The sequence below is a fragment of the Nycticebus coucang genome, chromosome 22, assembly GCF_027406575.1.
Source record: "Nycticebus coucang isolate mNycCou1 chromosome 22, mNycCou1.pri, whole genome shotgun sequence".
NCBI classification, from domain to species: domain Eukaryota; kingdom Metazoa; phylum Chordata; class Mammalia; order Primates; family Lorisidae; genus Nycticebus; species Nycticebus coucang.
The window spans coordinates 29,305,977-29,321,403 of NC_069801.1; the positions used below are offsets into that span (position 1 = coordinate 29,305,977).

Sequence of the window (15,427 nt, forward strand, 5' to 3'; positions counted from 1 at the left end):
TCATGATGGGGTTATATCTGGGTAAGTTGAATGTGCGTTTTCTTTTTTTTTGAGACAGTTTCACTTTGTCACACTCGATAGAGTGCCGTGGCGTCATACCTCACAGAAACCCCAAACTCTTGGGCTCAAGCGATTCTCTTGCCTCAGCCTCCCAAGTAGCTGGGACTACAGGTGCCCGCTACAACACCTGGCTATTTTTAGAGACGGAGTCTTGCTCTTGTTCATGTTGGTCTCCAACCTGTGAGCTCAGGGCAATCCACCCCCCCTCAGGCTCCCAGAGTGCTAGGATTACAAACGTGTAGTGTCTGGCTTTCGTATGTACATTTTCAATTTAAGGGATTTTCAACTTATGATGGCTTTATTTACTGGGATGTGGTCCTGTTTTAAGATGAGAAGCATCTTTATCCAAAAGTTGATCATTTAATACATACTGTGTGCCAATAATTCTTTACAGGCATTACCAAATTATCTCAGAAGTGGAGGCTATTATTCCCTTCATTTGATAGTAGAGGGAACTGAGGCTCAGAAAGATTAAACAGCTTACACAAGATCACACAGCTAGAAGGTACAAGAGCCTGGACTCAATCAAGGTTGGGTGACACTAAAGCCTGAAAACTCTTAATAACCTCGACATACTTGATTCCTAGTAGTCAAAACCACTACTAATTCCTTTTCCTGATTTCACCTCCTCCTAAAAACAGATCTGCTGTCACCTTGGGCTCAAAGTCCTTTCATCTCTGGTCAAAATGGCAAAAGTCTGGTGGCTTTCTCAAGGCTAATATTTTATCAGCAAAGACTTATGTTGTATTCTTTTTCTAAAGCTAAGTTCCTCTAAATCCTGGGGTTCCTAGAAAATTCCTTCAGGGGCTACTAATCAATAGTTTCCCACTCATCCTTTTTGGACAGTTCAACATTTAGCTGTCATTCTTTATAAGATTTCATTTGAACAAAGAGATCTGCAGCTAAATAAGGTTTAAGAACCACTCCCTTAGAAAAATCTATGAACAACCTAAAGCTGTACGAGAGTTAATGTGACAGGTGACAAATTAGAACCGAAAACAGATCTTAATAGAATGGAATAATGGGATAAATTCAACAATATAAATCTAATAGGGATCAATATGATGTCTATATGTGAATTCCAAATCATTCACATACAATATATTACTGAATACCTATTGGAATTGTCTTCATGAAACCTTTTTAACATTACAGGAGAATACTCATGGATATTCTAAATAGTGAAAAAGCAAGATACAAAATAATACATATGAAAGAAATGGTTCAAATCTCAACTATATAAAAATATATGGGCTCGGTGCCCGTAGCACAGTGGTTATGGTGCCAGCCACATACACTGAGGCTGGTGGGTTTGAACACAGCCCAGGCTAGCTAAAACAACAATGACAACTACAGCAAAAAAACAGCCAGGCATTGTGGTGGGTACCTATAGTTCCAGCTACTTGGGAGACAGGCAAGAGAATCACTTAAGCCTAAGAGTTGGAGGTTGCCGTGAGCTGTGACGCCGTGATACTCTACCAAGGGCAACATAGTGAGACTCTGTCTCAAAAAATAAATAAATAAATAAACTAAAAAATAAAAAAAAAATATATGAATAGAAAAGGTTAAGAGGAAATAACCACATCAACACTTTCACATACACCCTGGATGGCAGACATGGATAACCTTTATTTATACTGTGCTGTATTCTTTTAAATATTCTAAAATAAATGTTTTCTTCTTTTCTTTTGACACAGAATCCTTGGTATATGTGGCTGGCGCCCTAGCCACTGAGCCTAAATGTTTTATTTTCATGATGACAAAAACAAGACATTAAAAACATAAAGTGGGGGGCAACACCTGTGGATCAGTGAGGAGGGCGCCAGCCCCATATACCCAGGGTGGTGGGTTTGAATCCGGCCCCGGCCAAACTGCAACAAAAAAAATAGCCGGGAGTTGTGACGGGCACCTGTAGTCCCAGCTACTCAGGAGGCTGAGGCAAGAGAATTGCCTAAGCCCAGGAGTTGGAGGTTGCTGTGAGCTGTGACACCACAGCACTCTACCAAGGGTGATAAAGTGAGACTCTGCCTAAAATAAATAAAAGATAAAGTGGGTCATTTGCCCAAACTCAGATGATGAAAACCTGGAATGACAGCAATTTACTGGAAAAAAGACCCTCGGAATCTTAGTTACCTATCAGGATCTAGAACGTGACTCAGCTCTCATAATCTTTGGTTACATTGTAAGTAGTATGTATCTGGTCCTAGTCAGGCCCTATCTGAGGACAGAGTGTCTAGGACCTGAGGAGACCTAAAAACATCTCTAGAAATGTCACTAGTTCTGGAGGGAACTAGGTATGTTTAGCATAGAAGTCACTTAAGGAAGACACGACCATCTCTGAATACTCAAGAGATATCATGTGGAAGGAAGATTTTGTTCTTTGTTAACCACAAAAAGCAGAAATAGGAACAGCAAATTTAGGATATAAAGGTGGCAAACTACAACTCATGTGTTAGGGGAACTTTCCAGCAGGTGAAAGAATGGACGTAACACTTACATTTGCCTTCTCAACTTCTCAGATTGCCTCAGGAGTTCTTCTTCATCCTCCTCCTCCTGGCCTTCCAGTTCCAGATCTTCATTACCAGAGTCACTGTGTTCATCCTGCAAAATCACAGCATCATAGAAAAAGTTATGCAAATAAAACAGGATTTATAAACTTCTCCTAAACACCTCATTCTGGAAATTTGCTTCTGATAAGATGTCAAACTTAGAATTCTCAAAGAAAAACTCAGGGGAAGGGAGAGGAAAAAAAAACAAACAACCCAAAGGCAGCAATACATGTACATAGAGTTCAGTCATGAGTACTTTGTTCTCCTCATACTCACCTCACCATTATCAAACTCATTATCATTCGGAACCAGCCGAAAGTCTCCAAGTTCCTCTTCTTCACCTTCTTCTTCCCTAAAATGCAAATCAGTGAATCAAGAAATAAGTTGTGGCTGGCTCAGTGCCTGTAGCTCAGTGGCTAGGGCGCCAGCCACATCCACGGGAGCTGGCAGGTTCGAATCCAGCCTGGGCCTGCCAAACCACAACTACAACCAAAAAATAGCAGGGCTGTAGTCCCAGCTACGTGGGGGGCTGAGGCAAGAGAATTGCTTAAGCTCAAGAGTTTGTGGGGCAGCTCCTGTGGCTCAGTGAGTAGGCCTCCGGCCCCATATACCTAGGGTGGTGGGTTCAAACCCAGCCCCGGCCAAACTACAACAACAACAACAAAAATAGCCGGGCGTTGTGGCGGGTGCCTGTAGTCCCAGCTACTTGGGAGGCTGAGGCAAGAGAATCGCTTAAGCCCAGGAGTTGGAGGTTGCTGTGAGCCGTGTGACACCACGGCACTCTACCAAGGGCAGTAAAGTGAGACTCTGTCTCTACAAAAAAAAAAAAAGAGTTTGAGTTTGCTGTGAGCTATGATGACACCACAGCACTGAAGCCTAGAGCAAAAGAGTGAGACGGTCTCAAAAAAAAATATATATATATTATACACGCACATATATATAATACACAGTAGTAATATATAACACACACACATATACACAAGTATAAGTTGTTGAAAGGAATCTACAAGTAGTAGTTAGCCAGCCAGGTTAATAATTTTTTTTTTGGCTTGGCGCCTGTAGCTCAGTGGCTGGGGTGCAAGCCACATACACCAGAGCTGGTGGGTTCGAACCCAGCCCAGGCCTGCCAAACAACGACAACTACAACAACAACAACAAAAAAATAGCCAGGCGTTGTGGTGGGCGCCGTAGTCCTGCTACCTAGGAGGCTGAGGCAAGAGAATCGCTTGAGCCTAAGAGTTGGAGGTTGCTGTGAGCTGTGACGCCATAGCACTTTACCGAGGGCAACATAATGAGACTCCGTCTCAAAAAAAAACAGAAATTTTTTGGGAAACTGAGTCTTTCTCTGTCACCCCAACTAGGATGCTGTGGTGTCTTCATAGCTTACAGCAACCTCAAACTCAAGTGAAGCTCCTGCTTCAGCCTCCTGAGTAATTGGCACTACCACACCCAACTAATTTTTCCATTTCTTGCTCAGGTTGGTTTGAACTCCCCGCCTCAAATGATCCTTCTGCTTCAGCCTCCCAAAGTGCTAGGATTACAGGGGTGAGCCACTATGCCCAGCAAAAACTTAAAATATTTTATTAGCACCAATAATCTCTTCAAGAAACAGAAAACAAGATATCTTGCCTTTTAAAAATTTTTTTCAATTGTGGTAAAATAACTACATACCACATTTTGTTTGTCTATTTCTCTGTCAATGGACACTAAGGTTGCTTTCACATTTTTTTTTTTCAGTCGCCCTGGGGTGAGTGCCATGGCATAACTCACAACAACCTCAAACTCTTGGGCTCAAAGGATCCTCTTGCCTCAGCCTCCTGAGTCAACACCTGGCTATTTTTAGAGACAGAGTCTGGCTCTTGCTCAGGCTGGTCTTGAATACCTGAACTCAAGGAATTCACCTGCCTCGGCCTCCCAGAGTGCTGGGGTTACAGGTGTGAGCCACTATGCCCAGCCTTTTCACATTTTGACTATTGTGAATAATGCTGCTTTGAACATGGGTGTACAAATATCTGTTCAGACCCATGCTTTTACTTCTTTGGGGTATATAAAATACGTGGAATTGTTGGATCATATGGTAATTATATTTCTAATTTTTGAGAAATCATCATAGGCTCTTCCCTACTGGCACCATCATTTTACATTCTTACCAACAGTACACAAGGTTTCCAATTTCCCCACATTCTAATACTTATTATTTATTTATTTATTTTTTCAGACAGAGTCTTACTCTGTGGCCCTTGCTAAAGTGCTCTGGTATCATAGCGTACAGCAACCTCAGACTCCTAGGCTCAAGCAGTCCTCTTGCCTCAGCCTCCCAACTAGCTGGGACTACAGGTACCGTCACAACGCCCAGCTAGTTTTTGTAGTTTCAGTAGAGATGGGATCTCACTCTTGCTCAGGCTGGTCTTGAACTCCTGAGCTCAAGGGATCCTCCCACCTCAGCCTCCCAAAGTACTAGGATTACAGGCATGCTGCACCACACCTGGTTTATTTTGTTTTTCCAATAGTAGTCATCCTAATGGGTCAGGCAATATCTCACTATTGTTTTGATTTGCATTTCCCTAATTGTTACTCATGTTAAGCATCTTGCATGTGCTTATTCTTGCCTTTTCTTTCTTTCTTTTTTTTTTTTTTAGAGACACAGTCTCACTTTATCACTCTTGGTAGAGTGCCGTGGCATCACAGCTCATAGCAACCTCCAACTCCTGGGTTTAGGCGATTCTCTTGCCTCAGCTTCCCGAGTAGCTGGGACTACAGGTGCCTGCCACATGCACGGCTATTTTTTTGTTGCAGTTTGGCCGGGGCTGGGTTTGAACCCGCCACCCTCAGTATATGGGGCCAGCGCCCTATTCACTGAGCCACAGGCGCCACCCATTCTCGCCTTTTCTTACCCCGTTCTCCACAAAAGTATTGCTATGCAAATATAAGACTCAAACCCACTGCAAGAATCTCAGATATGAAGCCCCTAGGATGATCAGTTATTGCTAAGCACAGAGAACATAATTCCAGGATTTTATTTTTATTTATTTGTTTATTTATTTATTTATTGAGACAGAGTCTCATTATGTTACCCTTGGTAGAGTGACGTGGCATCACAGCTCACAGCAACCTCAAACTCTCAGGCTTAAGTGATTCTCTTGCCTCAGCCTCCCGAGTAGCTGGGACTATAGGCACATGCCATAGTGCCCGGGTATTTTTTGGTTGCAGTTGTCATTGTTGTTTAGCAGGCCCGGATCGGGCTCGAACCCCCATCTTTGGTGTATGTGGCCAACACCCTACTCACTGAGCTAGGGGTGCCAAGCCAATTCCAGGATTTTATTAAAGGGCAAGCCTTCCTGTATTTCCAGTCTCCGAGACTCACCGGTCTGTTGGAAAAGAACCTGAGCAAAGAGCAAGTGCTTCTTCCATTGGATCACTTATGCTGCTCTCCTTCTCCTGCTTGCTTAGCTCTGATGGAGCCAGGGTGGAGGCATCTATATCACAACAAGGAAAAGATCTGTCACCAAGGAATGACAGCTTTCCACAGCCTTGTAAAGACCTGACAGCTCAATACAGTTCGAAGGTAAGCTTGTCAAAAAGAGCTCACCATCCATTTACCCAAGAAATCCCTTACATAGTGTTTACTATGTGCCGAGTACCAGGGATACAGTGGTGGACAACATACAGACTCCACCTCTCACAGAACTTACATTCTAGCAGGTGTGTGTGTCAAGGTGGGGGTGGAGGGAAAGAGAAATAAGTTAACCAATTCTGTGAAATTAACTATATATCAGACACTGTTCTAAGCTTTGTACATAGATTAATCACATGGCCAAAGTGAAAGCAGTCTTAAGTTGACATTTTAACACTCTAAGAAAGTAAGAGCTCTTAGTAAGAACTACACAGTAAATTCAATTGATATGCAAAATTCCACCACAGCCCTGTTTGCTGGCAACTCTTCACCTTCAGGTGAAAAGGGGCTTCTTTTCAAGGACACTGATATTTGAGCAGGGTAAGCCTAATGCCCTCTGCTGGATATTTACCCTGAGAAGTGAATTTTCCCGAACAAAGATTCAGAAGTTCCTCCATGTTCTCTTTCTTGTCACTCTTCCCGGGTGGACATTTTTCAGCCTGAGATGTAAACTTTCCAGTGCACAGATCCAACAGCTCATCCATGTTGGCATCCATGGCATTCTCGTCCATGCTGGCCAGTGGCAATCGAGGCTTCAAAGCTTGGTACTGATCCCTGTGGTTTCCAACATTTAAGAACCTAAGAGTACAAAGAACAGTGTAAGAAATTCTCCAGAGGTAGCAAAGTGGTGGGTGAAAAACTGAACTCATTTCCAACCCAGTTAAAAGCTGACTCTCAAACCAGAAAGCAAAAGATTCAAATTTTAGGCTCATGATCATCTAAAAAGGGAAGTTTTGTGAAGGAATAAAATGCTATTCAAAAGATAAAGTGATAGCTGGGCGTTGTGGCAGGCGCCTGTAGTCCCAGCCACTCGGGAGGCTGAGGCAAGAGAATCGCTTAAGCCCAGGAGTTGGAGGTTGCTGTGAGCTGTGTGAGGCCACGGCACTCTACCGAGGGCCATAAAGTGAGACTCTGTCTCTACAAAAAAAAAAAAAAAAGATAAAGTGAAATGGATAATTTTCAGCTTCAGATGATGCTAGAATAGGGCTTGGCATTATGTCCTATAATATACTGCTGGTTTATGAATTCTCAAACCAAAATATAGCATAATTTGTTGTTTTCTTTTTTTCCTTTTTCTTCTTTTTGAGACAGTCTCACTATGTTGCCCTAGGTAGAGTGCCGTAGCGTCACAGCTCACAGCAACCTCAAACTCTTGTGCTTAAGTGATTCTCTTGCCTCAGCCTCCCAAGCAGCTAGGACTACAGGCACCTGCCACAACTCCCAGCTATTTTTTTTTTGTTGCAGTTGTCATTGTTGTCCAGCTGGCCTGGGCTGGGTTTGAACCTACCAGCCTCAGTGTATGTGGCTGGCGCCGTAACCACTGTGGTATGGTTGCCCAGCCTTTTTTTTTCTTTTGAAATAGGGTCTTTATTATTATTATTATTATTATTAAATCATAGCTGTGTACATTAATGCATTTATGGGTTACAATGTGCTGGTTTTATATTCAATTTGAAATACTTACAATAAACTGGTTAACATAGCCTTCACTGTACTTTCTTAATTATTGTGTTAAGACATTTATATTCCATGCTTAGTAGATTTGACATATACTCTTGAGATAGGGTCTTGTTCTGTCGCCCAAGCTAGAATGCAGTGGCACACCATAGCTCACTGCAGCCTGAATTCCTGGGTTCAAGTGATCCTCCCAGTTCAGCCTCCTGAGAAGTTAGGCTACCATGTCCAGCTAATTTTTGCTCTTTTGTTTAGAAACAGGGTCTCACTATGTTGCCCAGGCTGATCTTAAACCCTTGGCCTCAAGAGATCCTCCTACCTTAGCCTCCCAAAAGATTACAGGAGTGAGCCTGCACCCTATTGGACAGAGAGAAATTTGATGATAACATAGTACAAGATCTATGCATTTAAATAAGACAGATATTAAAGGATCACAACATCAGCAAGAGTTATTTGTTTTATTTTCTGGATGGACTTTGTTCAAACTTGTAGAATGTAATACTAATGGTCTGTACACCTTCTCTTTCTTTCTTTCTTTTTTTTTTTTTTTTTTTTGTGGTTTTTGGCCGAGGCTGGGTTTGAACCCACCACCTCCAGCATATGGGACTGACGCCCTATCCCTTTGAGCCACAGGCGCCGCCCATGTACACCTTCTCTTTCTCAGAAGAGAAAGCACAGATGGAGTGACAGAAGCTCACTTTATTTTTAAACAAAATTAAGCAGTACCCAGCACCATTCCCACCCACAGAAACACAAAACTACCTACCCATCTGCATCCAACAGTTGGCTATGAGTGTCATCTTCTAAACAGAACTGGAAGTCTCCTGCTCCTAGGAAAAGTGTCTTAGGCTCTGGGGAGGTGTTATAAAGATCCTGGGAATCCTCTATGGGAAGTGAAGGCTCAGACAGTTTCCCTGAACTCTGGCACCAAAACAAAAACAAACAATAACAAAACATTTTACAAATGTCATTCACTGTCATGACAACAACAGAAGTTGCTATCTGCAACATTTAATCTACGCTTGGACAATGCACAGCCAAGAGAAGCATAAAGAAAATAACCTCCAAGAAAGAAGAACACTAGATAAAGCTTGTTTTTAATACACAAAGGGGGTGGATTTTAAAAACTGAACACATATAAGCTCAGTACCAATGTGGTGGGAGTCAGTTGACTGGGACACACTTTATTTAGCAATGTGGGAAGCAAAGAGAGGAGGAGATTAGAAAAACCATTACCATCTTACCTTAGAAGCTGAGCTGATCAAACTGGCTCGAAATAGCCCTGGGGAAGGAGATCTGAATCCTCCTGCTGTAGGGAAAAAACTGGTCCCACGGCCTGTTTGTCTGTTGCAAGGCTGGTAGGACGGGATCGTGGAGCCAATCAGCTCAAAGCTGCTATTGTGGCTGCTCTCCTTTGTTAGCAATGAACATAAATCATCTTCATCTAAAGAGAGAGAAACACCTTTTAAGTGTATGATTACAGAAATAAGGTAGATTTGTTTAGGAAAAAAAGAGTTGAGGATGAAACTGTCAGATAAAATCCACAGGCAAACCCCTTAAGTTATATGCTCCAAAATGTTAAGTTCAAGGTAAATCACAGGACTAAGATAGCATCATCTAATCAGGGCGTGTTACTCTGAGCTAAGTGACACTTGAAAGTTCTTTTCTTTCTCTCACCCTGCCTAATGCCTATGATCATTTTCTTCATTATCCAATACAGCCTCCCTTAATCTACAGATAGAAATATTTCATGGTTTCTTCAATTACACATGCTTACTAACACACATATACTATTATAGTATATGACCATGGCCTACTATAAAGAAACTGCAAGGAAGTTTTCATAAAAAGGACCAAGAAAAACATTCTAATTCATGAACTCCTTCTACTGCCACACGTAAGACTAGGAAAAGCCGCCAGATTTACAAAACAGAATCTTATGGAATTGAAGTCCTAAAATATTAAAGTTGGAGGACCAAGACATGTCAAGTTCTATACAGGAGTCACTACTTACCCAGTTTGCTAGGCTGTTTGCCTGAGTTTTCATCTGTGTCTGGTTTTTCTTCAGTAGGAAAGTAACTACAAAATAAGAAGGTAAATTGTTTCAGTATCTCTTCCTACTTTTACTAGAGGGGCAAATCCAAGGAACTTAATATTTTGTTAGAGAAAATTACTTACCCCATCTTGGAAGAACTGTCCTTAAACAGAAGTAGGGTGGAATCTGATGAGAGAGTCTTGGGAACAGAGAGAAAGCCAACTGACTTGCCAGTTTCACTACTGCCATCATTATTTTCTTTATCCATTTCCTTTTCATCTTTGATTTCTATTTCTTCACTACTAAGAAGAAATTCTGCAACCTTTATCAATTACACCACCAGAAAACAAAATAGTACAAGTCAAGAAATTTAAAAGCAAATACATCATTAGCCTGAAATATGACAAGCACAGTTGAAGTCTGATATGGTAAAACTTGAAGAAAGCTCTGTATGATTTACATCAACACAATTTCCCTGATACCTCTAAGCTCTTTCATACTTTTTTTTTTTGAGACAGAACCTCAAGCTGTTGCCCTCTGTAGGGTGTCACAGCTCACAGCAACCTCCAACTCCTGGGCTTAAGCGATTCTCTTGCCTCAGCCTCCCTCGTAGCTGGGACTACAGGCACCCACCACAACGCCCGGCTATTTTTTGGTTGTAGCAAGTGTAGCCATTGCTTTCTACCTCCTTTACCAAAGGTTAAATATTAACCAATTCTTTCAAATGACCCTAGCAACAAAAAGGAAAACTTTTCCATACCTAACAATCATATCACCTGTCTTCTCAAGAAGGAAACAATACTATGTGGAAAAAGGGCCATAGGCTCTTCAACATACACCCTTTTTTTAGAAAGAATGTAATTAACTGAGGAAGGTCTCTGCCTCCCTGAGAGTTTACTCCAGACCTCAATCTGGCTAAGATTAGGTTGCTTTTTTTTTTTTTTTTTTCAGACCACCAGGAGAGTAAGCAAGTTAAGATTGCTTTTTAACCTAAATAAACAACAAAGACAAAATTCCCTATTAGTACCAAGCCATTTTCAATATTAGCATTATGTTAAGATATATAAACAAACAGGCAAAGCCAAGGCTCTGGGCTTTGTTAACTACAGGAGTTGAATGGTACTGTCAGAACTGAATGCTCTAAGGTTTAGGCATAGATGAGGTAGCTACCTTCATCCATACCCCTAAAATCTTTCACATAATTGAACGTGTTTATTATTACTCATATTCAAATCTGATTTTCTTTTTCTCTTATTTATCATGACCAAGGAACAAAATTATATAATTGCCAGAAACCTCCTGGTTGCCCTCATCTTCTTCCTCCTCTTCAAGTTCTTCTTCCACCTCCTCTTTCTCTCGCTCCTCTTCTCCATCTTCCTCAGATTCATCAGTCATTTCATCCTCTTCTTCATCTTCTTCCTCAAACCCATCTTCATTGTCTAATTTAAATAGAGCTTGGCGCTTCTGGCGTTCCTCAAACCTTCGGAGTTTCATTGCTTCTTGCAGTTTAGCTTTCAGCACCTGAAGCTTTTCACCTGAACAGAAATATGTAAAAATGCTTTAGACATAATTAACTACCTAATTATGTACCATGAGTATCCCTTAAATTCATATCCCCTCCAAATTGAGATAAGAGTGGTGTAAAAAATAATGATTAATGGCTCGGCACCTGTAGTTCAATGGCTGGGGTGGGAGCCACATACACCGGAGCTGGTGCGTTCAAATTCAGCCCAGGCCTGCCAAACAACAATTACAACTACAACCAAAAGATACCTGGACATTGTGGCGGGCACCTGTAGTGCCAGCTACTTGGGAGGCTAAGGCAAGAGAATTGCTTAAGTCCAAGAATTTGAAGTTGCTGTGAACTGTGATGCCACTGTACTCTACCAAGGGTGACATGGTGAGACTCTGTCTCAAAAAAAAAAAAATAATAATAATTATGTATTTTAGACAACTCCAAATCAGATGTCTTAGTAGGCTACGTTTGTTATTTTAACATATGAGGATTATTATGCATTGACAGACGAATAAAAGAGACTTTCTGCACCCTGGAATAATATACTGTCCAGGAATTATAAAATAACTGTTCATAAGGGGGCTTCAAAAGTCTCTGAAGGGAAACGTTGACAAATTTACCTATATTAAAGAAAAACAACTCAAGAGTAAGATGGGCAAACAATATGAACTGGTGGTTCACAGAAAAATAAACATATATTGTTAATAAGCAAAATTTTTTAAATGTTTAACTTTAATTTTAATTAAAGATACAAATTAAAATGATGATATCATTTTGACACATTAGTTTCGCAAAAATTAGGTTTGATAATACCCATTATTAACAAGAGTAAACAGGAGGCTCGGCAGCTAAGGCACCAGCCACATACACAGGGGCTAGCTGGTTCGAACCCAGTCTGGGATTACCAAACAACAATGATAAGTACAACAAAAAAATAGCCTGGCCTTGTGGCGGGCGCCTGTAGTCCCAGCTACTTGGGAGGCTGAGGCAAGAGAATTGCATAAACCCAAGAGTTTGAGGTTGCTGTCAGCTGTGATGCCATGGCACTCTACCAAGGGCAATAAAGTAAGACTCTGTCTCCAGGAAAAAAAAAAAAAAAAGAGTAAAGAATTCTTTTTTTTTTCTTGGATGTGAGAATTTTCACAACTTTTTTTTGTTTGTTTGTTTGTTTGTTTTTTTAGAGACAGAGTCTCACTGTACGGCCCTCAGGTAGAGTGCCATGACGTCACACAGCTCACAGCAACCTCAAACTCTTGGGCTTAAGTGATTCTCTTGCATCAGCCTCCCAAGTAGTGGGGACTACAGGCAGCCGCCACAACGCCTGGCTATTTTTTGTTGCAGTTGTCATTGTTGTTTAGCTGGCCTGAGCTGGGTTCAAACCTGCCAGCCTTGGTGTATGTGGCTGGTGCCGTAACCACTATGCTATGGGTACTGAGCCAGGATACATAAGCAATGTTTAACAGTTACCTTTGTAAAAACTAATTTTTCATTGGGTACTTTTTTTTTCAGTGTCTTAAATTTTTTCCATGTGATTTATTACTTCAAGGAGGGGGTGGGAACAATAGACTTGTCTCTAATACACTGGTTTTTTTTTTTTTTGGTTTTTTTTTTCTGTGTGGGAAACAGTGGCCTTTATTCCCACCCGGGTGTGGGTGAGCTGAGTGTGAGAAGGAAGTCAGCATGTGGGTTAAGGTGGATGAGGATTTAAAGGGTCGGAAGGGTGGGTATTGGCACATTCCCTCCTTCCTGGGTGGGATATTCTACCCAGGAATATCATTTCCTGGGCATTCATTTCCTCCCCGGCAGTTTGGTTCTATTTGGGCGGGTCCCTCCATTTGACTCTGTCATCTAGGTGGTGACCCCTTTTGCTCATTCCCAAACTGCTGACATTAACCATCTCATACCTGTCACAAGATATGACACTTTTTTTTAACTTTTTTTTTTTTTTTTTGTAGAGACAGAGTCTCACTTTACCGCCTTCAGTAGAGTGCCCTGATGTCACAGGACTTACAGCAACGTCTAGCTCTTGGGCTTCAGAGATTCTCCAGCCTCAGCCTCCCGAGCAGCTGGGACTACAGGCGCCCGCCACAACGCCCAGCTATTTTTTTTTTTTTTCTCCCAAGTTTTTTTTTTTTTTTATTGTTGGGGATTCATTGAGGGTACAATAAGCCAGGTTACACTGATTGCAATTGTTAGGTAAAGTCCCTCTTGCAATCATGTCTTGCCCCCATAAAGTGTGACACACACCAAGGCCCCACCCACCTCCCTCCTTCCCTCTTTCTGTTTCCCCCCCCATAACCATAATTGTCATTAATTGTCCTCATATCAAAATTGAGTACATAGGATTCATGCTTCTCCATTCTTGTGTCTAATACACTGTTTAAAAAGCAGATTATAAAGCAGAATGCATAGGATGATCACATTATTGTTTGTTTTTTTTTTTTGAGACAGAGTCTTACTCTGTCACCCTAAGTAGAGTGCTGTGGTGTCACAGCTCACAGCAACCTCTAACTCTTGGGCTTAAGTGATTCTCTTGCCTCAGCCTCCCAAGTAGCTGGGAGTACAGGTGCCCGCCACAATGCCCAGCTATTTTTTTGTTACAGTTGTTTAGCTGGTCTGGTTTGAACCCACCACCTTCAATGTATGTGGCTGGCGACATAACCATTGAGCTACATGGCCTGTGGCGCCCACATTATTGGTTTTAAAATATACACACAGTTTTAAAAGAATAGATACACAATATGGTTATAGAACTTGTCTCTGATTGAAGATTAAGTTTTTTATTTATTCTTTCTATGTTTTTCTATGATGGCTATTGACTGGGGGCGTTTTTTGTTGTTTGCTTTTTTGGAGATACAGTTTCACTTTGTCACCCTCAGTAGAGTGCCATGGGGTCACAGTTCATACCATCCTCATAAAGCCAGTTTGCCCATCCCACACGTATAGCTATGCTACATGTGAATCATGCCAGAGACAGATACTGTTGTCCAGTCCTCAAAGTCTCCAAGGAAAATGTCTCTACAGCTTTTCACAGCTTTTCAGGGTCTTCAATAGCCATAAAGATCTGAGAATCGCCTAAGCCCAAGAGCTGGAGGTTGCTATAAGCTGTGATGCCACAGCACTCTACCAATGGTGACAAAGTGAGACTCTGTCTCTAAAAAAAAAAAGATCTAGTGGAGTACAAAGTAAAAGCAAAAGTAAAAAAAACAAAAATACCTGGTTTTGTGTGGCTTGCTCCATCTAGCTTCTCAGCTGCCAAAGTCACAGGTACCACATCTGCCTTTAGCTCTTCCTTTCCATCGGTGCCCACGTTTTTCACTATGACGTTCACATTTAGGGTCTGACCAGCCCTGGGTTTGGCTGCTGGATTAGCATGCTTCCAGAAACGCTGCTTCAAGGCTTCCAGTTCTAAATCCAAACACCAACCACTATGTCAGTTTGCCATGCTCAAACTCTTTCCTTTGAGAATTATAAGTTAACTCTGTTAGCTCAACTATGTTGAGGGGAAAAAAAACTCCACAGAGAATTCAAATCCCCTTTGCTACTGAGTCCTACATCATACTAATATCACTTAACCCAAACTAACGGACTGCTGCAGCTGTTCTTTGTCAATATTTCAAAAAGCAGATTTTTGGGCAGTGCCTGCGGCTCAGTGAGCAGGGCGCCAGCCCCATATGCCGAGGGTGGAGGGTTCAAACCTAGCCCCGGCCAAACTGCAACAAAAAAATAGCCAGGCGTTGTGGCGGGCGCCTGTAGTCCCAGCTGCTCGGGAGGCTGAGGCAAGAGAATCGCATAAGCCCAAGAGTTAGAGGTTGCTGTGAGCCGTGTGACGCCACGGCACTCTACCCGAGGGCGGTACAGTGAAACTCTGTCTCTACAAAAAAAAAAAAAAAGCAGATTTTTAAAACAGAAATTTATACTTAAGTTTTTAAATATATGCCATTCTTTTTAAAAAGTATTTAACTGGTAGGAAGCTGTAAGTCTGTAATACTGTAATTCTCAACTATTCAAGGGCTTAATTTTTCATGGGTTTCGGTGTCTTTTTTTTTAATCCCCTATTTTGAACATTTCACTATTGGCAATCTTACTAAATATGGGCAAGGTCAATTTTTTTAAACAGTAAAAAAGAAAGTGACATA

The 15,427-nt window shown here is 41.6% G+C and overlaps 1 protein-coding gene across 2 annotated transcripts in view; it reads right to left on the minus strand.

The window, feature by feature from the left end:
- The window catches only part of CLSPN (claspin), a 34,412-nt gene that overhangs the window by 5,396 nt on the left and 13,589 nt on the right, over positions 1-15,427 (minus strand). For both annotated transcript variants that reach the window (XM_053576804.1, XM_053576805.1), the window contains exons 9-18: positions 14,505-14,696; positions 11,069-11,307; positions 9,916-10,094; positions 9,752-9,816; positions 8,982-9,181; positions 8,504-8,658; positions 6,635-6,861; positions 5,974-6,085; positions 2,886-2,961; positions 2,558-2,661 (exon numbers count right to left, since the gene is read on the minus strand). In XM_053576804.1, coding sequence (XP_053432779.1) covers positions 2,558-2,661; positions 2,886-2,961; positions 5,974-6,085; positions 6,635-6,861; positions 8,504-8,658; positions 8,982-9,181; positions 9,752-9,816; positions 9,916-10,094; positions 11,069-11,307; positions 14,505-14,696 — 1,549 coding nt within the window. The remainder of the gene's footprint in view (positions 1-2,557; positions 2,662-2,885; positions 2,962-5,973; positions 6,086-6,634; positions 6,862-8,503; positions 8,659-8,981; positions 9,182-9,751; positions 9,817-9,915; positions 10,095-11,068; positions 11,308-14,504; positions 14,697-15,427) is intronic.